Source organism: Erythrolamprus reginae, chromosome 2, assembly GCF_031021105.1.
Source record: "Erythrolamprus reginae isolate rEryReg1 chromosome 2, rEryReg1.hap1, whole genome shotgun sequence".
NCBI classification, from domain to species: domain Eukaryota; kingdom Metazoa; phylum Chordata; class Lepidosauria; order Squamata; family Dipsadidae; genus Erythrolamprus; species Erythrolamprus reginae.
The window spans coordinates 161,374,383-161,400,528 of NC_091951.1; the positions used below are offsets into that span (position 1 = coordinate 161,374,383).

General features: G+C 37.8%; 1 protein-coding gene across 1 annotated transcript in view; it reads right to left on the minus strand.

Annotated features, from left to right (window-relative positions):
* Positions 1 to 22,004, minus strand: part of DNAI2 (dynein axonemal intermediate chain 2) — a 34,520-nt gene extending 12,516 nt beyond the window's left edge. Inside the window, exons 1-11 of the mRNA XM_070740232.1 lie at positions 21,930 to 22,004; positions 18,043 to 18,233; positions 16,305 to 16,466; positions 16,012 to 16,133; positions 13,920 to 14,062; positions 12,517 to 12,630; positions 10,770 to 10,909; positions 9,032 to 9,154; positions 5,005 to 5,228; positions 2,052 to 2,187; positions 101 to 247 (exon numbers count right to left, since the gene is read on the minus strand). Of these exons, the coding sequence (XP_070596333.1) occupies positions 101 to 247; positions 2,052 to 2,187; positions 5,005 to 5,228; positions 9,032 to 9,154; positions 10,770 to 10,909; positions 12,517 to 12,630; positions 13,920 to 14,062; positions 16,012 to 16,133; positions 16,305 to 16,466; positions 18,043 to 18,225 (1,494 nt within the window). The 5' untranslated portion in view covers positions 18,226 to 18,233; positions 21,930 to 22,004. The remainder of the gene's footprint in view (positions 1 to 100; positions 248 to 2,051; positions 2,188 to 5,004; positions 5,229 to 9,031; positions 9,155 to 10,769; positions 10,910 to 12,516; positions 12,631 to 13,919; positions 14,063 to 16,011; positions 16,134 to 16,304; positions 16,467 to 18,042; positions 18,234 to 21,929) is intronic.
* Between the last annotated feature and the right edge of the window lie 4,142 nt (positions 22,005 to 26,146).

The following is a 26,146-nucleotide window of genomic DNA, read 5'->3' on the forward strand; positions in this document are numbered from 1 at the left end:
AAACTAGAATTCAACCCAAAGAAGGAACAATCTCACGTCAGTTCTCAGAGGTTTGCTTGCCTGTCTCTTTGCCTATTTGTGACAAGCAGGAGATACTCACTGCTGACGCCAGGTTCTTCTCATTCCGTTGCAAAGTACAGAGGCCAGAAGAAAATTCCAAAAGTGTTACTGTGCCCAGCTTGGACCCACAGCCAATAAAATGCCCATTATCCTGCAAACGCAGACTGAAGAGAGGCTCATCACAAACCTGGCAAAGGAAGACCAATTCAGGAGGCAAAAAAATATATCCATGTCAACTCTTTCACATCTTCAAGACAACATGTATACTTATCATAAAATATATGCAATCCTCATAGAAGGAGACATTCAGCCCATTGAGACCAACTTCCTACTCAGTGAAGGAATCCTAATTAAAATTATCCACTCTCTGTTTGGAGATATCCACTGAGGGATAATTCACCATCTTCTTAGGTAACTGACTTGATATTCGGCTAAAATTTGATTTTCTGTTAACTTTAGACTTTAGTGCACTGAGTACTAGAGTGCAAGGACCTCGGACCTCGGATCTTATTCTAATTCAATTGTCAAACAAAAGAGATTTCCCTCCCCATATCTTTCTTCTATAAAGTTGTTTTTTATATTGTCTTTCGATAGTATGATGAGAGGCATGTACACTTAAAAATAAAATAAATAAAAATAGGGGGGCCGGGAAATAGATTTATAAATTTGCATTTCTGTTTCTATTTCATTTCTATTATTGTTCTTTGCAAATAGTCTTACACTGAAACTTTACTGAAATATAGATCAGGGCTAGTTGCAGCTATGGTTATTTAATTTAATTTAATTCATTTGATTTCTATGCCACCCAATCCCGGTGGGGCTCAGAGTGGATTACTATGATAAATAGTACAAACAATAAACAAGTCAAATAATTAGTAATAAGAATACAGTATTAAAAAAACCCATAATAAACCAAAATGAACCAATCAAATCCACAATTATATAGAATAATTGCAGTTGGACATGATAACATGTTACATTAATGGCCCACAGGCCTGGTCGCAAAGCCAGGTCTTCATAGCCCTTTGGAAGGCTAGTAGGGTGGGAGCAGTGTGGACATCGGGGGGGGGAGGGTAGTTGGTTCCATAACGTTGGGGCAGCCACAGAGAATGCTCTTCCTCACGGACCCATCAACTTGCATTGTTTAGTCAACGGGACCTGGAGAAGGCTAACTCCCTGTGATCTAATTGGTCTCTGGGAGGTATATGGCAGGAGACGACTTATATACAGTACAGGCACACTATTTAATGATGCACACTAGTCTGCAAAATTTCCAGAATCAAATTTCACTGAGACCAGAAGTTTAGTTTTTCGAACTTTCACACTTGTACAGGAGCCCATCTTCAGAGTTGAAAAATTTGGAAGTCTACACCTTGGGTCCTGGTGACTGACCAAGACAGGATTCTGCAACATTATCCCAGGACACATATATTTGCCTTCATTCGTGCAAAATTTCACGAATGAGAAAGTGGCAAATTGGGTGATAGATATGCCAGGATAGCAGCATTGAAACAATTGTAGTGGGTATGAATCTTTACAGAACCAGCAAAGTGTTTTTGTGTGTAATATGTATATACACATATGGCATATATACATAGAATTAAATAGTATATTTTGGATGTTCAGTAATAGTAAGGGAAATTGTATCTCTTTGAGGTGAGGAGAGGCCAGGCACTTTAACCCAATCCCTTGACGTGAATGATGTCAAGTTGGCCTTTAAGCCAGTCAAATGACCTTTAAGCCACCCCTGGCCACATGATCGTCAAGCCACTCCCACCTGGTCACATGGCCAGCAAGCCACATCCACAAAATAAGCCACACCCACAGTGTGGTAGGGAAAAAAAATTCAAACCTTCACTGCCTCAATAGTGGAAAAATCTTGCAATTAATGCAACTTAAAATAGGAGAGAGAAGATCTTGTAGCAAAAAGCTGAGATACAGAAACTCATGGGGCAAGGCATACATGGATGTTTTCCGTGTCCTTAAATTACCTTCAGGTTTAGTGTAGGATCATTTTGTTTGAAAAGGAAGTCCCAAACATCAAGGGTCCCATCCATCTTCGTAGTGAAGAAGACAGCTGGTCGAGTTGTGCTCCAACAGCCATCTGTGATATATGCCATATGGTATCTGCCAAAAACACATTGTTTATTTTCTTCTGTGCTAGTCTCCCTGTGAAGATCCTACTTTGAAAGATGGCCTAGAAATACACTAAATAAGTAAACATTTGTTCTTTTCTATTACAAAGGATTCATTTAAGATAGTTGCAATTTGTAAGTCCTTTTGTATAAAGTACATGAATCCTACTTGTAAATGTTGAGGTCTGAGCTTGAAATGCCTGCATATTTTCCTTGATTTACAACAGTTCATTTAATGTCCATTTGAAGTTACAAAGACACTGAAAAAAGTGACTTATGACTGTTTCTCACACTTAATGACCATTGCAGGATCCCCATGGTCACGTGATCAAAATTCAGACATTTGACAATTTACTCCTGATTTTTGCAGTGTCTCGGGATTTATATGATCACCTTTTGTGACCTTCTGACAAGCAAAGTCATTGAAGAAGCCAGATTCACTTAATAACTGTGGCAAGGACGGTGGTAAAATGGGGAAAAATTCATTTAACAAATGTCTCACTTACTAACAGAAATTTTGAATTCAATTGTGGTTGTAAGTCGAGCATTACCTGTACCAAATACAGTAATACCTCGTCTTACGAACCTAATTGGTTCCCGGGGGAGGTTCGTAAGACGAAACATTGTTTCCCATAGGAAACAATGTAAGATAAATTAATCTGTGCAATGGAAAAAAAAACGCCTCCGCCCGGCTGTCACCTTTTAAAATAGCCAGGGGGCTTCTTGGCGGCCTCCTGAACGCCGAACCCGGAAGTTCAGGTTTGGCGTTCGGGTTCAGGAGGACACTGAGAAGCCCCCCGGCTGTTTCAAAAAGCGACAGCCGGGCGGCGGGGCTTCTCGGCGGCGGCAGTGGGTTCGTAAGAAGGAAAAAGTTCGTAAGAAGAGGCAAAAAATTTCTGAACCCCGGGTTCGTATCTCGGGTTGTTCGTAAGACGAGGGGTTCGTATCATGAGGTACCACTGTACTTTTATAGACATTTCTTTATTTCCAATATTTATAACCCTCTTCATCCTTTCAACTAACCAACTATATATGGTATGTTGTGCATATGTGCATCATCTATATATATATGGATTTGAGAAAAGTGAGAAAGAGCATGAGGCAGAACATGCTAAATAAAAATCATCCAATAAATTCTGTAATACCAAGTGGAAGCAGGGGAGTGGAGAGAGCGGTTTGGATAAAAGGGCAAAACCATTACTGCCATCATAGTTCTTCCTAATTGGAAGCATTGAAATTTATATAAAACAATAGCCTTCCATGTGTTTTCAGTAAACAAAAACATTTCTGATTGAATAGTTGTAAAAGTTCTTCATCCAAAGCATTTCAATGTCTATAACCGGAGTTTCAATTCATGAAATCAGCAAAATGGTTAGCTTTGATTTTGAAGGAAGGCCTCCCCAACACTCCTCAACCTGGTTTTTAAACAGAGGGCTGAAAAGTGGTTGCCATAGGGATTAGGCTTCAGTCAACCTATGAGACAATGGACCAGTGTGAAGAAAATACAAAGTTGGAGTCTTCCGATGGCTCTGAGCCCAGAATGTACTCTGATAAAAAATAAAATGAAATGTAGGATTATATGACTACTGCCCAGACAAAAGGGAAGCTGTTTTGGAACAGTGAAAAAAAAGTGATACAATTTTTTATCTCCCAACCTACCATCTGCTAACACAGGACCTCTTTCTTTTTAGTTTACTATAATACAGCATGAACAGTGAGAGTAATAAAAAAACCCAGAATGTATCAGAAATAGAAAGAAATTAGGGAATGTGAGACATAGACATTATCTCTTCTTTACCAGCTCTTTTCTCACTCCAATTAATGTGTTAATTATTTGTGCAGATTTCACTTTGTTATTGTAACACATACTTGTGATTTTTACTTAAAGAAGCATTTCTTTATTTAAATCTAACTTGGCAGATAGAATCCATCTAGATTTAATTGCCGGTCTCACTGTTCCGTTTCCTACCCATGAAGAATTTTCAAGTGAAACTCAAAATTGGCTATTTTTAAAAAATAGTTTCTTTGTTTGCTACGTAAGCTAAATATTTTGCTTCGAACTTCCATGTAATGCCTCTGTAATATGCCTTCTTCCCTTGAAATAGGAATGTACATTTTACATTTTATTTGAAATGCATTCACATATGAAGATGCTAATAACACCTTTGTAGTGAACAATGTATAATTACATATGTTTTTGAGAATGAATTTCAATCCGTTTTATCAGATGGGTTGGGATCTACAAAAACCTATGCAATAATAAAATGTTAAGACCTCTTTGATATTCTTATAGAAAGTATGTGAAACAAATAATTTACCTGCCTTTTGCTTCTGGCAGGGTCTAGGAAAGAGAGCCATTAATGCTGCTGGCCCTGCATTGTGGAATACCTTGCCCTCAGAGGTGAGGAAACATAGAAACATAGAAGATTGACGGCAGAAAAAGATCTCATGATCCATCTAGTCTTTTAGGAAGACCCCAATTTCTTGGCCTTCTGCAAAGGGGTCAAAATGTGCCTGTGTAGCATTGTGTGGGGAACACAGGGGCCCACAAAATCATAGGGATGGTTGGCCCTATGACAATACCTCCTTCCCATGCACCTGTATTCTAAACCCCCATCTTGGAATTCTTCGCCTTGTAGTTTTTAAAAAAATGTTTTATAATTAAAAAAAATTAATCCTGAATTATTCTGATTGTAATGTATAATTTTACTGATTAAATTGTACACCACCCCAAACCCTTCTTCTAGGAAGATGGGCAGTTTAAAATAGGAAATTAAATTAAAAATAATGGCTTCACAGAGTTACCTACTTGGTCCACATGATGCATGATTCTTTGCTCTCCTCTGACCAAATGCGTGCTGTCCAATCCCCAACAGTCAAAAAGTTCTTGGGGTAGAAAGGATTTCTTGACAGAGAATAGATGGGGCCATGGTGGCCACTGTATGTGGAGACAATTTTCTCAGCAGGTGTCTTGGCCTTGCGGTTACAAGAAATTACAATCCCTTGCTCTGTTCCCACCATAAATTTGGTTGGCTGTGGAAGGCCAATGAAAAATTACTGACATGTTTGAAACTTCTATTTGCTTCATAAATAAAACTTCCTAAAAAGTCTCTCTCTCTCTCTCTCTCTCTCTCTCAGTCTGTCTCTCTCTCTCTCCTCTCTCTCTCTCCCCCTCCCTCCCTCCCCCCTCTCTCTCTGCCCCTGAACCAGTTCTCTGGGCAGTGCCATAGATGGCGCCATTCTGCTTTTTGCTTCTGCACATGCACAGCTGTTTTTAGCACTGTACATGTGCGCCCGCATGGCACATCAGAAAGCAAACCAGCAGTGAGGTAAGCCAGAACCCACCCTGCAGTTATGCACTAATGTCCACTCATTTGGACAAGGTCCTTCAGTACTTGCCAACTCTCTCAATAAAGCCCTAACAACTTGACACTGTGGCTGTCAAGATATACTACAAAATATTTATAACTATGCCATTAAAATAAATTGTATGTCTAACTGCACATTTTAAAATTGATATTTCATTCGTTCTCCATGTTAGCTAAATACTTTTGTTGCTATGAGTTTCATCTCCAAAAGGCATTTCTCTCCTTTATATGGGCAGCCTTTGACTTACAAGCATTGGTTTACAAAGTTACAGCGGCACTGAAAAAAAGTGACTTACAACTGGTCCTAGCACTTAAGACTGTTGAAGGATCCCCACAGTATGTGATTAAAAATTAGGATTCTTGGCAACAGGCAGGTATTTATAATGGTTGCCATGTCCTGAGTTTATTATAGTTTATATATTATATTTCTAGAAAAAAGGAAAACAGCACAACATTTCTGAATTATAGAATTACAGGTAGTCCTCAACTTACCATGATGACTGAGCCCCAACTAGGTAGCTAATTGAGAAATTTGTTAAGCACCTTGTGCCCCATTTTACAAACTTTCTTGCCACATTGGTTAAGTGAATTGCTGCAGTTGTTAAATTAGTAATGTGGTTGTTAAATGAATCTAGTTCCTCCATTGAATTTTCTTGTCAGAAGGCCGCAAAAGATTATCATATGATGCTGGGACACTGCAACCATCATAAATGTGAATTGTTGGTCAAATATCTGAATGTAAATCACATGACCATGGGGATGCTGCAGTGGTGATAAGTGTGAAAAATGGTCATGTCACTTTTATCAGTGCTGTTGTAACTTTGAGGTGTCAGTAGGTGAATTGTTGTAAGTCAAGGACTAGGTGTACAGTTTTTCTTTCGGAATGGGAAGAATGCTCCATTCAGTTCTTGATAGGAAATTATTCTTGATTTTAAAATCCCTTATTTCATGCATATGTTTTTTAACTTAATATATATTATAATTTAAAAAGGCAAAAAAGGCAAGAAATAAAAAAACAATACTAATAAAAGGGCAAGATTAAAAAATGTATAACAGTGATATATATATATAAAAATAAGCAATGAGATATTGGTGGACAAATTCCTTGTGTGTCCAATCACACTTGGCCAATAAAAATTCTATTCTATTCTATTCTATTTCAGATAACCGATTATCATATCATACAGCTAATATACTCTAATGTACTTTTAAAACCCTAAAATATTATAAGATATTCCATACTTAATTTGTAGTCAAAACATTTTTCTATTGAACTTTAAGATATTGCTATCCTAAGTTTCTGATGCTGTAAACAAAAACATTGTGGGAAGGTCAGGGCCTGAGAAGTTTGGATTGAGTAAAGACTGGACCATATAGATGCTTAGATACTGGAAATCAAGGGTGCTAGAAGACAGAACATTTCAGAATCTTAATAAAATAAAGTTGAGATGCGGCCTGAATTGGAGATTTACTTAAATGAACTTGAAAGTTTTCCTTTGCTAAGTCAGTGTCTACAACAGCACATGGTTTATATGTCAGGATTTGATAGACAATATTTAATCAGAGAAATATATATTTTGAACTGAAGATAACATATCTGCCTTTCTATATAACTAAAATGAACAAGTGAAACGTACTTTAGTTTATAGTACCATCCATCTAAGCATGGATGAATATTAAATTTGCTACATTATATTATTATATATATTATATTAACAGACAGAAAAAATATTAAGAAGAATTTACATTGCTGTTGCTAAATTATGTTTAATGGTGTGCCAACAGTGGGAAAGTACCCTTTTCATATTGTTTGTAGGACTCTAATACAGTGTTATTTTAATAGAACTTTAAAAATACAACTGTAATATTATCTTCCTTCAATAACTTTGAAAGCTTTAGCTTTGCACTATTTGTCTCACAAGCAATCTGTACCAGTTCATTGGCGTATTGTTCTTTCATGCACATGTTATTTTTAGTTTTAACTATCACAATCTGAATGAGGAGCGTTTGGAAACCAAAGACAAGCCAAAATAGATTGCAATGCTTCGTTTGATTACTCTTACTTTGCAAGATTACATAATATTATTTATTGAACACATGTTATTCTTTATTATGAACACAATATTCCTTATTATGAAATCATGATGTCCCATGACTTGCTACCAGTTTATATAATTTTTTTTTAATGCTATCTTAATTCAATTTTATTTTATTTTTTTCAAAAGAAAAAAGACTAAAGCTTTCATTATTGCAGTTTCACTCAAGGATGATATATACATATCGTATTTTTGGGAGTATATAGTTTTTGGGGAATAGCATATAGTTTTTGGGGAGAAAAATAGGGGGGGAAATCTGCTTACCAGATATTCATCTGGCTAGTATCCTTAGTCTGTTTCAGCACACTATTTTATCCCCTGGTTGGGGCTTTTAAAAAACCTTATTTGGAGAAAGTAACAATGAAAGAGCTTGCATGCCAGAACCTGGTCAGGATTGGAAAGAAAAATTCCGAGCAAGGAGAGCAAAAAAACCCCCTGCAAAGACTTAGGGCTTGGAAAACATTATTAGCAGAGAATAACAATAAAAGACCTTGCAAGCCTGTAAGAGCTGGGAACATTGTTAGCACCTGGTTAGGGCTGGAAATAAACATTTGGAGCAAGTTAGAGAAATGAAAAAAAAACCTGCAAAGACTTAGGGCTTGGAAAACATTCTTAGCAGAAAGTAACAATAGAACAGAATTCTTTATTTGCCAAGTGTGATTGGACACACAAGGAATTTGTCTTGGTGCATATGCTCTCATATGAAAGATCTTGCAGGCCTGTAAGAGCTGGGAACATTGTTAGCACCTGGTTAGGACTAGAAAGAAACATTAGGAGCAAGTAGAACAATAAAAAAAACCTGCAGACAGGGCTTGAAAAACATTCTTAGCAGATAGTAACAGTGAAAGAACTTTCAAATGGTAAGAGCTGGGCACATCATCAGCACCTAGCTAGGGCTGGAAAGAAACTTACTTGGAGCAAGTTAGAATAATGAAAAAAACTTTGCAAAGACTTAGGGCTTGGAAAATATTTTTCACAGACAGTAACAATGAAAGAACCTGCAAGATAAGAGCTGGGAAGATCGTTAGCACCTATTTAGGGCTGGGGGGGGAAAGCTACATTCAGAGTATAAGACCCACCTGAATTTTCAGCCTCTTCTAGGGAGGAAGGTGAGTCTTATACTCCGAAAAATATGGTACACACACGCATATAGATTTTGTGTGTGTGATTTTTTCATTATCAGCAAAAATATGTTACATCCATTCATACATAAATGCATACATACATACGTATATGTATATCTTTCCTGTTCTAGTCACCTACACTTTTAATACAAACTAGGAATTATGATGGATGTTCCACTGGCATCCAAAGCTTAAGAACCATTGAAAGATTTCAGAGGAAACATAGAGAAAATCCAACAAATACTTACCATTGTTGGCTCAAACTCCAATGCAATGGCTCCTAAAGCATTTTCAAGATTGCCTTTTCTACTAATATCCATAACAAGTGTCTCAGTGGGCTCAGATAGTTTACGAATATCCCACCACAAAACCTGACCAAAGAGAAATGCATGTTAACTACTATTAGATTTCTTCAATTGTTAGTTTAAACTGAGATGGCAACAATGTGATTGCATGAGAATTGTTTGCTATCCTGTACATACCTATTGATTTATTCAATTTTACCACCTGGAACTAGGTTGGAATTACTGAAAATTTGGAACCTACTGCTTTTACGGTTGGTTTAATTATTTTCTATATGACTATCATCATTGATATACCGTATCTTTCAGAGTATAAGATGCACTGGAGTATAAAACACACCTTAGTTTTGGGGGAGGAAACTACAATTTACCTCCCAACAATTTGCCTCCCAGCAAATAGCAAACAGTACAGATGATATATGCTGTTTGCTATGTATTTCTGTGCATGTGTGCACAGAATAGCAAAGAACTGGAGAAATGTACATTATGGAAGTATATTAATTCCAGAAAATTTTCTTAAATGTAGTCACACTAACTCCTCCCAATTATTTAAATAGATCTATTCCAAACATAATTAATTCAAGGTTTAACTCAGCTGCCTTACCTTAGTACTAAACAGGACACTATTACATTTCAGATTATACTTTTACAGATCTTTAAAATTGATATGGCTTTCTGGAAGTATAGTTATTCTCTGGTATTTAAAAGAAGATACAATACCACTGGGCCTCTTCAGATCAAGTATTTATTTTAAAAAGCTTCTTCATTTTGTTGTGTAGAATAATAAAGCAGTCATTAAAAAATAAGTCTATCCAGTTCAGCAGAAATATAAATCTGAGTCTTTCTCCCAGCAATTTGCCTCTTTGCAGCTAGTTTCACTTTCAGTTTAGCACATAGACCAGCCTCAAATCAGCTGAGGGTCAGGGAGCTGAAAATAAGTTGCTTGGCTTAACAGGCTCTGCGCTGTTTGCTGCAAGGAGGTAAATTGCTGGGAGGCAGAGGACAAAAGGTGTGGGTGGGTGGGTGGGGCTACAATCAGTGTATAAGACGTACACAAGTTTTCACTCTCTCTTGGGGGGTAAAAAGGCATGTTTTATATTCCAAAAAATACGGTGCTTAAACTCACATTTTCAGCAGTCTAAACTTTAAGGAATATCAACTGTATAAAACTCTGTCCTAACATGTCCAATATGGCTTTATACCCCACAATTATTCTAGAGTATTTTATGTGCATAACAATTACCCTAGTTTTTACTTTAAATCTAAATTCTGCTATTACTCTCCCAGCTTAGAGCTTTATGCAAAAATTTAATGTTCCATAGCTGAATAAATATGTGATGGATAAAGACATAGAAACTTTATTTACTGCTCATTGGTGTGTACAAATCAGCTAGATTCTCCTAGATACTGGCCATGTAGGTAACTTGTCAAACTATCATCAAATGCTGGGATCAAATTATTAACAAATGCCATTTGTCACTGAGTTGCCCAAGACTATATAATGAATAATAAGTGCACAAGCTATTTTTAAAACAAGAGAGTGAAGGGTCAAACCAAAGTGGCTCTTATTTCTCTGAGCTCTGGTACCGTTGTTGCACCTACTTTCTGACGCAAAGACTATCAATTTTGTTATAGGTAATTGTGACAAGCCACATGATCTATGCCTAGCTTTCTTCATTGTAACCTGTCCGTCAGTGGAGCCTGAGAAGCAATCGGTTCCTGTTTTTGATTGTAGCCAGATAGCATTATACACAGGATCTCGATGACTAAGCTCAACTGCAGTTAATTCCACGGGTAGTGATCCTTTCCGGGTGTCCCAGTAAGCTGAGGGATAAAGAAAGAACATTTGAAAAACTTTATTAGTGTTTTATTTTTATTTTTTCATTGCAATCATTTTAAAATAAAAATAATTGAAAATGGCTTATAAGTAATACAAACATTTGCAGCTAAAATTGCAGTAAACAATACAGTAAATAGCAATAGCGCTTAGACTTATATTCGGCTTCGCGGTGCTTTATAGCTCTCTCTAAGAGGTTTACACAGTCAGCATATTTCCCCCAACAATTTGGGTCCTCATTTTACCAACCTTGGAAGGATGGAAGGCTGAGTCAACCTTGAGTCAGTGAGAATCAAATTCCTGGCAGTGAGCAGTCACCATGATCCCTCAAAAGAAAAAAAATTCCTGAAAGTACTGTATCCTCTTTACACAGTTTTGGTGGATATAGCCTGGTGGATCAGTAATGATGGCACAAAGAGTTCAGCTGAGCAGACACCAGGAATGGTCTTCACCTTTTTTCTCTACTATCCACTCTCAATCCAGTTATTTATTTCTTAAATTTATATACCACCCATCTCGCCAAGAGGTGACTTGTGGTGGCTCACAACCATGTAAAACAAGCTAAAACAGTAAATATTAAAACAATAAATAACAATGTTAAAATTTATTTCAAGTTAACAAAGATGGCAAGGAAGAGAGCTGAGTGTAAAGAAAGTAGTATTAAAGCTGCCCTTCAGCCATCTTCCCTTAAAAATTATGTTAATACCAGTACAAGTTGATTGCGTCTGATTATTTCAAAATAATTATGTCAAAATTTGGAATGAAGTTTAAAAAAACCTTATGTCAAGCAGTAGTGGGTTTCAAATTCCATCGCTACTGGTTTGCTATTGGGAGCGCACACGCAGATGCGAGCAGCACTGCTGCACATGCACAGAGACATCTGGGTGGATGGGCGGAGCCTCCCTCCGCCCCCGCTACCAGTTCGCCTAATTTGAGGCGAACCTGTAGCAACCCACCACTGATGTCAAGATGGGACAAATATAGTTGTCACTGTTGGAGAGAATTTATGTGATCAAGGTGAATATTTTACCTAATATGTTACTTTTGTTTCAGAGAAAACTTGTTTTGATAACTGATCTACCATTTAACCAATGGAAGAAGAAAATATCTATATTTGAATGGCAGAGGAAAAACAAAATCCCGAGTTAAATATAAGGTACTACAAGATGCAAAGGAAAGAAGAGGATTGTAAAATCTTGCATTACAGAATTCCTTTGATGTATGTAGGCTGACTTTCTGCATTAGATGCAGCATTGAAATAGTTTTGCTATCTGCAGCTTATATGGCATATACTTTGGCAACTGGAAGCAGCAGATAATCCTTCTCATTGGGCTGTTACTGATTGTGTGGGGAGATCTATGAAGAACAAAGTAAAATCATTTCTCTGTTCTTAATGTTAATAATAACTCTATAAAATGTGATTGCAGTTGAACAGGGCAAAAATTACAGGAAGCATCTTTAAGTCAAAACCTACATGTAACAAAAGAAGTGGATCAAAATAGATACATCAAATAGGGCCAATTCATTCTGTTTTCAGCAATTCATCAACCAAGAGTAAATTTATTTTTCTTTACATTCATCAGATTTCCCTTACCAATCTGTCCATTGTAACATCCTCCAATTAGGATATGTGAATCTTTGGGGTTGTACTCTAAGCAAACCAGAGGCGAAGCAGGCTGGAAAACCATATCTGGTTTATTGGGGATTTCTAACAAAAGGGAGAAAAAAGAAGTATGAAAAAATGGGGGAGGGGAAGAGAAACATGCATAGCATAGTTGCCTCTAAGTTTCCAATTCTCATGAAATGAGGGATGAAGTATCTATTTTATTCTTCTTCTTCTCACATTTTATCTTTTCTTCCTAGGTGCTATAGGCAGTCACTTCTGCTCCCCAGGCTGCTTACACAAGAAAATAGGGAAAAGTCGTCTGAAAAATGAATGTGATTCAAAAGGCAGCAAAGGAAGGGTGAGACTGGTTTGAATCGCTTATTAGATGAGTTTTTACAGTACAAGTAGTCCTCGGCTTACGACTGCAATTGAGCCAAAATTTTCTGTTGCTAAACAAGACAGGTGATTTTTACCCCATTTTATGACTTCTCTTGCCACAGGTGTTAAGTGAATCACTACAGCTGTTAAGCTAGTAACATAATAGTTAAGTGAATCTGGCTTTCCCCATTGACTTTTCTAGGAGTGCGGTGGCTCATGTGGTTAGTATGTTGGATTGGAGGTTAGCAAGCCCATGTTTGAGACCCAAGTGTTGTTGCATGGTGGGGTGAGCTCCTGTCATTTGCTCTGGCTCCTCAATAGAGACATAAAAGGAGCCCTCACTGGCATTACCCGGAAAACAGTGATGTCACCAGCTAATCTTTTAAATCCAGAAGCTCCTTAAATGGTCTCTCCAACACGAATGGGATGGAGATTGACTTTGCTTGTCACAAAAAGTGATCACATGACCCTGCGACACTGCAACAAACATAAATACATGCTAGACCACCGGGAGGCTGCAGTGGTCATAATTTGTGAAAAATGAACATAAGTACTTTCTTTTAGTGTAATTGTAACTTTGAATGGTCACTAAAAATGGTTGTAAGTCAAGGCTGTCTCTGTATATACAGCCATAAAGTCATTAGCTGGTTGAGAATTAACATGCATTTGTACAAGCGAAAGAAGTACCCAGTATGGAAATTGGGATATCAGCCTCTAAGCAGGTCGGTTAAAAAGCTGCCTTCTTCTAAAGGAGCTGTGAAAGTGGGATGAAGTGATCCAATCCCTCCTTGCCTCTCCTATTGTTTTTTGGAGCATTGATTAAAAATATATATATATTTCCTTCTAGCTGCTTTCTTCGCATCAGGTAAGGTGACAATAATAATAAGACAGTATTCATTCCTAGTTGTAAAGAAATGACTCAGTCAATTAAAAATAAAATAAAATTTTAAAAGCTGTATGATTTTTTAAAAATACTGTATACAAATCATAACTGCAGTGTTTTCACTACTTACCAAGGTCCCATATATATGACTCATAGGACATATCTTTTGAACTCCGTTGGAACTCAAGGTTGGAATAAGCTACAGCCAACTTCCGGCTTCGGTCAGGGTGCCAAGAGAGATGAGTGGCAGTTCTTTTAATCGGGTTCGGGTCCCTTTCATATAAAAGCCCAATAATTTTTTTAATTTAATTTAATTTAATTGATTTCTATGCCGCCCAATCCCAGTGGGACTCAGGGCGGCTTACAACGAAAATAGTGCATACAATACACATTGAAGGTGCACTCATTTGCTAAGGTGAATTGTATTGTGACATTTCTCTGGGAAATGTGTTTCATATACAGTGGTACCTCTACTTAAGAATTTAATTCGTTCTGTGACCAGGTTCTTAAGTAGAAGCAATTTTCCCCATAGGAATCAATGTAAAAGCAAATAATGCATGCAAACCCATTAGGAAAGAAATTGTGGTAGACTTTAGGAGAAACTTTTCCATCCTACCACCTTTTACAATACTAGACAACACAATATCAACAATAGAGACGTTCAAAGACCTAAAATTGTCACCTAACATCAAAAACATAATCAAAAAAGCACAACTAAGAATTTTCTTTCTGTGCAAATTCAGGAAGCTCAAACTGCCCAAAGAGCTGCTGATACAGTTCTATAGAGGAATTATTGAGTTTGTCATCTGCACCTTTATCTTCTGCAACCCACCAAGACTGACACAGACTTCAGGGGATAATCAGAACTGCAGAAAAAACAATTGCTGCCAACCTGCCTTCTATTGAGGACCTGTATACTGCATGAGTCAAAAAGAGGGCTGTGAAAATATTTACTGACCCCTCGCATCCTGGACATAAACTGTTTCAACTCCTACCCTCAAAATATCGCTAAAGAGCACTGCACACCAAGACAACTAGACACAAGAACATTTTTCCCCAAATGCCATCACTCTGCTAAACAAATAATTCCCTCAACACTATCAAACAACTTACTAAGTCTTCACTACTATTACTACTAGTTTTTCTTATCATTCCTATCACCCATCTCCTCCTACTTATGACTGCATGACTGTAACTTGTTGCTTGTATCCTTAAGATTTTTACTAATATTGATTGTTTCCTGATTGTTTATTTGACTCCTTTGACAACCATTAAGTGTTATACTTCATGATTCTTGACAAATGTATACTTTCTTGTATGTACACTGAGAGCATATACACCAGAGACTAATTCATTGTGTGTCCAATCACACTTGGCCAATAAAGAATTCTATTCTATTCTGAATTCTATTTAATATGCTACTATCTGTTCTTTCATGTTTTTTCTGGCTTCGTTCATAATCCATCTGGGTGGCAACAACAAGTTGATCTTGACGGACCTGGAAAAGCTATCCGGGGTCAGATCTAGTAGTATTTGGAGGATGAATCATCAGGAATGCCCAGCTGGACTGGGAAATTGAAAAAAAAAACATGAAAGAAGGCAGTAGGTGGTCTATATCATTGCTAAGAGAATGACATGGGCTAATTCATGCAGTCACCAGGAAATAAGCTCAGCTTGAGGTTTATCTCTCACTGTTCACAATTTTCTCCATCCCTCATACATTCTGCTGTCTGTTTGTATCTATAAATAAATCAGTCTGCAATCTGTGAGAGCTCCATGCATGTATAAAAACTGACCTCACAAATGCTTGTGCTACTGTTTGTTCATCTGCATAGGGTCACTTTTTGGTTACAGTAGATTAAAATGGGTCTCTAGCCTTTAAAAGAAATAGCAGAGATTCTTCAACTTTATTTAGTTCTATATCAAAAGTTGGAAGAAGAATAAATGAAGCAGCAGCCTTCAGTCTGCCATTTTATATCTTGGTTGCTTTGAATTATTTGCTAGTAAAAAAGGATTTCCAAATTAAATATCCGTATGGCGTGGCATTTCAGACTATCCGAAAAACTAATAATTTGATTAGTTAAGTATGATTAATGTTCACTATACATATTAGAACAACACTGCTGCTTTTTTCATGATATCAACAGCTATAACAACCATTTTAGCAACAGTTTCTCTGATTGGATTAAAGCAAAATTTGAAAGCATGTTTTTAGCTGTTACCTGAAAAGATTAATAGTTTTTGCTGATGGTGCCTCATCGATAATTGCTGCTGTCTCCTCCTCCTCAAAATACTCCTCATAGATATTGATGGCATTGTTCTGTTTGATGCAGTGATCCATCAACTATTTTAATAAAGCAACAGGATCAATCTATGGATGACCATGTAATTATTTGGTAAATGTAACAGGAACAAAGATGAAAAATAAAATATTCTATATTCCAATATTCAAGGCAATATTCAAGGGATTTTTTTACAGACCGATGCCTAACTAAATGGATTCAAAGGTGCTTACAGTGCCAAGTTGTGTAATGACATTGATATAATTCTCATCCTTTTCCACTTTTTTCCGGAAACGAATGGTCTGTTCCATTTCTAGTGCGTTGACATCTTTAGGCCAGCCACCTTCCACGTGATTAATACCTCGGGTTTCCATTTCAAACCTTTCTGTGTTAATCTAATACGGAAGAAAGTCAAAGTTTTTTGGGGATTGTGGTTATTTGCTTTTATATTTCATCATGAAAAGTTTCAGATCTAAAACCTTTATCAATGGTGTTAGTTAACACCACTGACATATCACTAGTATTTTTGCTTGCTTTTTGAAGTATACATATATAGCAAAGCTTTACAGTGATAGTTATAAATGTTGCGGCATAAGTAGAACATCTTGATGGCTTATTGGATTTTCCATGCATCATACCTGGAGAAGGAACAGCAGAATGAATGAATTATTAAGTATCTGAAAATATAACCATACAACATATTGCAAAAATATAAAAACATATGTTTACCAGTGATTATCAAATGCCTTTCATCTTACTTTATACTTACTATTTTATACATACTAATATTCTATAGGCAGGTTTGTACCCAGAAATGGCTGTTTATTTTTGGAACTTGACCTTCCCAAAAAATGTCTGGAAACTGTTCAGAGGGTTTGCATGGAGTGTGTCAAATAAAGATTATTTCATTTCCTGGAACCTGACCTTCCAAAATAGTGTCCAGAAACTGTTCACAGAGGGTTTAGCATGGAGAATGTCAAATAAAGATTATTTCATTTCCTGGAACCTGACCTTCCAAAAATAGTGTCCAGAAACTGTTCACAGAGGGTTTAGCATAGAGTATGTCAAATAAAGATTATTTCATTTCCTGTCTGAGATTCTTTAATAAGATCTGCCACAACATATATAAATGTTAAGTATGTATTCAGCTACAGAACTAGGGGTTCTCTCCAGAGATATGTGATGTGCATGACTATGGACAGCCACATGAATAGCCAGTTAAAAGTGTACTGCATATGTTCTAAGAAGATTTTTATTTGTGTTTCTCTGTGTTTTTGCATTCAGTATCAATGAGCTGGTTAGCTCTATGATCTTGCTTCTCAGATTTTAGTAGTTTTATAATGCATTAAAGTCCTGCACTATGTACATTTGAAAATGGAATAAGGGAAAACACAACAAATCCTCTCATCTTTAAATTCATGAAACCACAGTCGGTTGTAATTTGCATGGTAAGGACTGAAAATACCACCTTTGATTGGATTTAATCTTTTCTATGACTGCATAAAACTTAATGGTATGAAAGTAAACCTTGTACTTGCTTCTCTATTTTTTCTGGTATAGATGTGCCTAGATAGGGCTGATCAATGGTATTAAATTACCTGCACATCTATATTAGATGGAAGATGGATGAAAAACACATATTTTTGGATGATAATGTCGCAAAATGTTGCTATTTATCGAATAATTTTGCTTAAACAACAACAACTCATATTGTACTGTCGGCAGAGTTTACAGTACATAAAGATGAAATTTTTACGTGGAGAAAACCTATCTGTGTGGTCACTAGGAATTGAAAACAACTCGATAGGATATAATTAATCAATTTTACATGCATGGGGGAAAAATAACCTTATATTTCTTGCTGATACAAATTATGCAGATGTGATTAGCCATGAATCTTGTCAGATGATTTCCTTTGAGACAGAAACAAATATACTGTAGAAGTTACTCGTTCAAGATCAAGCAATTTACCTCATGTTCCGACATGTTACTAGCACATTGCACTCCAGTATCAATAGGGTCTCGTTCAATAAAATTTGTTGCTAACACTGGATCTGGCTGAATGTCCACACTCATCTCTGCTGCCCGATCGGAAAAGCTGCATTGTCGACCAAATTCACTGCGCTTCTTCAAATATACATAGACAATCTCCATGCTGCCCCCTTCAAACAAAAGAAAAAAGTTAAATTGTTTTTCTGGTATTACTTTGAGAATTTTCTACCCCAAAATTTGTCAATTTCTGAAGTACAGGAAGCTTGCCTTCAGATTATGGTAAAAGCTGGATCAGATATGAGGGAGATGAATATAGCACGTTATCCGGATTATTTTTGTGAAACTATTTGAAATGGTCACAACACCACTCTGAGCATTTTCATCCAAGACAACATTTCTGTTAAAGGAACTTTGCATTTCCCCAGCAGTCAAACCACAATATTTTGTTACTAGGAAATAGCTGGAGAACCAATTAATCTAGCAATTTCTAATGGAAAGAGTAAGTTATTTGCAGGCATCACCTGGATAGTGATTACGACTCCATTGCCAAATAATGATGCAATATCTTTAAAGATGTTCCTTGAATACTTACAAGAGTACAGTACTCTTGGGAAATTAAGAATTTTGATAGCAGCTGAGCAAGTGTATTTTTTAGTCTAATATAAAAAAAATAGGCAGCACAGAAAAAACTTGAACTTAGATTTGTCTTACATTGTTTTATTATTGCTGTGAGCGCCTCGAGTCTGCGGAGAGGGGCGGCATACCAATCTAATAAATAATAATAATAATAATAACTAAAGCAAGGGGGCAGAGTGAAAAGAGGGATTAGCCTAGAATCCCTATGTAGCCACAAGTGAACTAAGCCCCTGCCCCCAGGTGCTGATTGTTATTTGAGAAGATTCCCAAATACAGGTTTTTAGCAAGAAATCTGCTTTGAACCTACAGTGCATGCATGGAACTGGTCTTTTGCGCCTGGCAACAAAGGAGAAACAATGAAAAGGAATAATATTTTTTTGTCCTGGAGATGAGCAAATCAGGCTAAAGGTCCTGGAAAAAAGTTTCACATTTGGACAAGTTTCTTAAAACAAAGCTCTTCAGAGAGGGTCACTATTTTCCTGTTAGTAATGCCAACAACCTACTTTGAAACTGTTACCAAAATAATTTTATGGATGTGTCCATAATCCAGGAGGAAAATAAATTCAAAGATTAATTAAAGTATTATTAATTATTAAAGTATTAAAACTTTCACAATCTCCTGTTTATTATACCAGAACTTTTGGTGGATCATTTCATGGGATGAAAGTCCCGTATTACATGTAACAGACTGATTTTCAGAAGATTATGTCATACTAAATGTTTTAACATTTAAAAAGCAATAATATTATACTTGGGCACTTAGGTACTGAACTCTGTTGTCCAGCTGATACAAACATTGTACTATATAGGGTACAAAACTAAATAATATTTAAAAAAATGCTTCTTGAGGTATTCAAAAAGTTTAACTATGTCATATAAGTTAAAAATCTTAAATTTCCAGAATTATTTTATCAAAAAATTATAATATACATATCATGCTCAGCAGTGGATAAACTTTAAAAGTGAAATATAGAAATAAAACATCATAAAATTATGTCTATAAATGTAGTTTAGTTAATCAAATTCATCATGATTCTCAAATAGTGTGAGGAAAAAATACTTGCCAGCCCCCAAAGGAAAGAAAAAAAATATATCTATATATAAATGTGCGTGCGTGCGTGTGTGTGTGTGTGTGTGTGTGTGTGTGTGTGTAGATAGAAAGTTAGTAAATACTGTATTTGAAAAGTTACAATGTGGCTAAATAATAAAGTCAGCCCATGTTACTTTTGTATGTCATCTGAAAACATGGAAACCACAAAACAAGAGGGCCTCTTTTTGCTTGATATCAAGTGAATATTTACCTATTGTTTTTCTACCCCATCTCATATGATTGGGATGATCTATATGAAATATTTTTTCAGGTATGATGCTTTCAAAATGTTTAATACTTGTAACTTAATGCAAAAACATTTACCTTGATTTGCTAGCAAATGGCACCCATTTCTTACCAATAGTCAAGAAGATTTATGCATTAAAACCATGCTGCTTCATTTGCATTAGTAACGGCTTCACAGCCATTGCATAAGGGCAATTTCCTCTTTGATAATCAACAATAATACAATATTTGAAATTGCATAAGCCTTAGGTCCCCATATTTTCAGCTCTGCAATAAAATTAATCCCCCAATAGGTCTACTGCATCTTTTGTATCATAATAAATAGGCACCCAACTTCCATCCTTTGCCCATTCTCAAGTGACATCATAACATCACTTACTGTTAATGCAGTGACTGTCAGTTGATTAAGAAGTTTTAAAGAAAACCTCATCTGCCCCTTCTTTTTGACAACTTTAAATGCACTTGAGGACCAAAGGATAAGGAAAGATGGCAAAATAGTTTGATAGAGGTATGATTGCACAGAAAATAAATTAGGATATATTTTTTTAAAAAAATAAAATCTTATTGTAATCATAATATTATCCTGTTTCCAGCCATGGTCTAGCAGACAGATGCCTTGGGAAATATAGAAAATGGCAATGATGCAATGGCTCTGTTTTTTTCACCAGCATATGATATTGTGAGGCATAATTGCCTCATCATGAACTTCCAGTCACAATTCATATAGGTATGTATTATAGGAAGCAATAAAAGCTATTTTGAATTTGGGGTATTTGGTGAGCAACTCGAGTCTGCGGAGAGGGGACACATTCAAATCTAACAAATAATAATAATAATAATAATAATAATAATAATAATAATAATAATTTATTAGATTTGTATGCCGCCCCTCTCCACAGACTCCAGTTGCTCACCAAATACCCCAAATTCAAAATAGCTTTTATTGCTTACTATAATACATACCTATTCCATTTCTTTTTCTGATGTTCTTTTATCAGTTAATAACAACAACAACAATAATAATAATAATAATAATTATTATTATTATAATGATTGAAATTCTAAAACAAACCAACATTTGCCTACTCTCTTGATTTTTTTTTTTCAGTAGCCTTCAGTCTTTCACCCCCCAGGAACAATTCTCTAATCCTTCCATTTCTTTTTCTGCTGTTCTTTTATCAGAGGTAATAATAATAATAATTATTATTATTATTATTACCTCTTATAAAAGAACAGCAGAAAAAGAAATGGAAGGATTAGAGAATTGTTCCTGGGGGGTGGAAAGACTGAAGGCTACTGAAAAAAAAAATCAAGAGTAGGCAAATGTTGGTTTGTTTTAGAATTTCAATCATTATAATTGTTAAATGCCTGACTCAATTTTGAGATGGGCAACTATATGAATCATATATATTTCTTTAGTTCCTGAGCTTATGTATTATTTTCCTTAATAATTGTGGGTACTATAGAATACTGTCATGATGCAAATGAACTTGAAGCTATAGCTAATGTGAATGTATATATGTATGTATGTGTGTATGTATATATGTGTATGTATGTATATGTATATATGGCTAGAGTTTATCCTTGACAGATGCAAAGGATAAAAAACCAGTACCCCTATACATGCACAGAATCCAAATCCTTCTACCACAGCAAAATTGGAATCAGCATACTGGGATGAAGTTTCGACAGGAACAAGATCTGATTCTGGAGATCATCCCAGCTAGGAACACCCTGGAAATGGGTGGCGGGGCGGGGAGGAGTTTTCGCGTGTGGCGGACCAAGGAATAAACCCTGTAGGGAGAGGTAGTGAGGAGGTAGGAGCTTGTTCCCTTCTCCTCCGGGATCAAACCCTCCATCAAACTCCCGCCGCCCAGGTTCCCCGCCTCCTTACCCCGCTCTTCTCCCAAACAGCCCAATATTCCACCTCGGGGGAGGTAAGCGTTTACGCGTCTCCTAGCAACGGGTCCTTGGTGTCACGTGACAGCGACCATTCGTTTTCCTTAGAAGCAGGGAGAAACCATCTGCGAAGTTTAGTTTTTGAGGGGGGGGGAATGAACGAAGCGGAAGAGAAACAAGACATCACAAACCTCCCCACCCCGCCGCCCAAACCAATCCTCTCTTAAAATGTGACCATCGAGAAAATTGAGCTTCCCAGGTTCTACAGGCAAGAGGTAGGTCTTCTGAATAAGTGCAAAATGCCTTAGCGCTATAGGCGTGCACAAGTGCACCAGCGTGCCTTCCGTCCCCTGTCCTAATGTTTCTCTCTTACTAGCATCATGTACAGTATACTGTTCAAAAAATAAAGGGAACACTCAAATAACACACCCTAGATCTGAATGAATGCAATATTAATATTCTCATTGAATACTTAGTTCTGTACAAAGTTGAATGGGCACAACAGCATGTGAAATTGATTGTCAATCAATGTTTTTTTTTAATCGTTAAAATTATTAGATTTGTTATGAACTGTTTTCTATTGTTGTGAGCCGCCCCGAGTCTACGGAGAGGGGCGGCATACAAATCAAATAAATAAATAAATAAAAATAAATAAATGTTGCTTCCTACGTGGACAGTTTGATTTCACAGAAGTTTGATTTTACTTGGAGTTATATTGTATTATTTAAGTGTTCCCTTTATTTTTTTGAGCAGTGTATATAAACATTGTTATATCTTTGTATTCCACCAATGTATACTTGACAAAACAAATAAAAAAAAATAGCCCAGTCTCTTACAGCAGAGAATGGGAAAGTGCACCATCAGATAAAAGAACCACAGATATTTTGTAGCATTACCTCCAGCTTAGTGGCCAGGCTTATTGCAAATATTAGGACGACCACAGGTGTACAGGCATTTTTGTCTCACTTTCATTTGGGGGGGGGGGTCTTTGCCCGAATGATTGCAGCCCTGTAGTTTTGTTTTGATGGCGTGTTTTATTCTTTTTTGCCTTCCGCCTCACAGAACTATGGAAGGGAAAAATGATGCCCAACCAAGCAGCGGCAGAAGAGAGAGCAACTTTGGTCACGATTAGCACAATCCCATCTTTAACAAATTTATTCTGAGGGGAAATTGTCAGATTCCTTTGAGCCTCAGCCAACGAAACAAATCGAATTGTGCAGTCTGATTATTTCATCTCATGCTGCAGTTCCCCTTGGATTTTTTGTGTGAATGACAGCTTTCAACAACTTTAAACAGTGGAGTGCCACCTAAGAGGGCACCGTACTTGGACTTTCCCTGTAGAAAGAGCTGCAGTATTTCTGAAATAAGTACTATTCCAACAGAAGGGAATGCCAGTAACTCAGGGTTGAAATGTACTTTGGTGCTCTTTGAGCTTGGTAGTTCGCAGATGTTTTGTTACCCAACGAGGTAACATCACCAGTGCCCGAGTGCAGGAATTGCATTGATGATGTTACCTAGTTGGGTAATGAAGTAAACAGACAAACAATCAACCTCAGAGGGCACCAAAGGCTCAACAACCCTATACAGTGTTCCCTCAATTTTTGCAGGGGATGCGTTCCAAGACCGCCCGCGAAAGTCAAATTTCCGCAAAGTAGAGATGCGGAAGTAAATACACCGTTTTTTGGCTATGGACAGTATCACAAGCCATCCCTTAACACTTTAAATCCCTAAATTACCATTTCCCATTCCTTTACCAACTATTTACTCACCAGTATTACTGGTACTCATCATTGAATAAGACACACTTAGTGATCCTGATATTTATAAACATAATTATTTATTAACAATAATTTTTTTTGTTATTTATTTGCAAAAATTAATAGTTTGGCGATGACGTATGACGTCATCGAGCGGGAAAAACCATGGTATAGAAAAAACCCCGCAAAGTACTTTTTAATTAATATTTTTTTAAAAACCGTGGTATAGGATATTTGCGAAGTTTGAACCCGCGAAAATCGAGGGAACACTGTATATTCTTTTCTGTATATTGCTCTGGTACAAGCCAGAATGTCATTGCATTCTTATGCAATGCTAGTGACAACTGCATTTGTTGCAGGATTGTGTGTTTTGTGATATGATCTGGTTGCAGGTGTACGTAAATAATCATCAAATCCTGTGAACAATTAGTATTACTGTTGGTTGGAATGGACTACAGTTTATTACAGGTGATTGATAATTAACAGATCACTGATAATCACCTTTTTTCAAGAGTCCTTACCTGTCCAACCAGGTTGAGCAGAATGGGCATGCTATTGATCCTATCAGGCCAAAGAACGTCTGCTGGCTGCGACCAGAAGACAAGCTTTTTCAGCAATGGCCTCTGCAATAGCTTCCTTTCGGATATCAGAATGGCCCTAACTCTGTTAGCCTTTCATAAGGCCTTAAAAAACTGGTTATGTTTCCAAGCCCCGGGTGCTAAATGTGCCAAGAGCTCTGTTTCTTGGCTATACAGTGATCCCTCGGTTAGCGCGGGGGTTACGTTCCAAGACCTCCCGCGCTAACCGATTTCCGCGTTATACTGGATGCGGAAGTAAAAACACCATCTGCGCATGCGCGCCCTTTGTTCCATGGCCGCACATGCGCAGAAGGTGGAGCGACGCAAGTTCGGAGGCTGGCAATGCAATGGTGATTTTTCCGGGCTCCTCGCCGCTACCCACAGGGCAGCGCTGGCGGCAATGGCAATGGCAACCCTCCCTCCTTCCCTCCTTCCCTTCTCTCCTTCCCTCCTCTCACCGGCTTTCTTGGGGCAGCGCTGGCGGCAATGGCAATGGCGACCCTCCCTCCTTCCCTTCTCTCCCTCCCTCCTTCCTTCCCTCCTTCCCTTCTCTCCCTCCCTACTTCCCTCCTTCCTTCCTCTCGCCGGCTTTCTTGGGGCAGCGCTGGCAGCAATGGCAATGGCAACCCTCCCTCCTTCCCTCCTTCCCTTCTCTCCCTCCCTCCTTCCTTCCCTCCTTCCCTTCTCTCCCTCCCTCCTTCCCTCCTTCCTTCCTCTCACCGGCTTTCTTGGGGCAGCGCTGGCGGCAATGGCAATGGCAACCCTCCCTCCTTCCATCCTTCCCTTCTCTCCCTCCCTCCTTCCCTCCTTCCTTCCTCTCACCGGCTTTCTTGGGGCAGCGCTGGCGGCAATGGCAATGGCAACCCTCCCTCCTTCCCTTCTCTCCCTCCCTCCTTCCTTCCCTCCTTCCCTTCTCTCCCTCCCTTCTCTCCCTCCTTCCCTCCCTCCTTCCTTCCCTCCTTCCCTTCTCTCCCTCCCTCCTTCCCTCCCTCCTTCCCTTCTCTCCCTCCTTTCTCAAAAAGCACTTAAACTGTAACTGTACTGTACTGTGTAATGACAGAATAAAACCCCCCAGCCCTCACCTGTGTTTGAATTTCATTCATTCACTCAGTCATTCATTCATTCATTCTTCTGTACAGTATGTACAGTACTGTGTGCCACTCAGTCCCAACACTTTTAACCCATAAATTACCATTTCCCATCCCCTTAATTACCATTACTGTACACATTGAATAAGACTCTTAAGTTATGAACAATAACATATTTATTTACATTTTTTGGGGTGGGGTGGGGGTTAGCATAACTGGGATAACTAGGGATCTTCTTCTATCACCATTTCTACAATGGACGCTGCAGGTGATGGTGTGACAGACCTCTTGGTTTTTGTGACAAACATGGTCATGGGCAGTTGTTGGCGCCGTTTCTTTTTCTGGCCTAACATGGATCTGTATGGTGCAAAGATGTTGTCAAGGGAGGCGTTAAACTGTATAGAGCGAGTCATGTTGGGATCCCAAAGTTCCACCATGTGTTGCAGATGTGCAGCAGTTCTGTTCAGTTCTGCAAGCCGCTCAAGCGTTAGGCCAACATCTTCTTCTTCCTCAGCTTCTTCAGCTTCCGCTTCCTCCTCTTCTTCACTCGCTGACCTGGTCAGCTCCTCCAGATCTTTGTCTGTCAGCGGTAGGCCATGCTCATCAAGCAAACCATTGACTTCCTCTGGTGTCATGTCAACGAAGCCTTCTCCACCCAGTGCCTGTGCCAGCTTCACAGAGGTCTGGACTGCAGCATCTTGGATTTCTTCGGGAGCAAATCCCTTGTAATCATGCACCACTTCTGGCCACAATTTCCTCCAGCAGGCATTCATTGTCTGTGTCTTCATA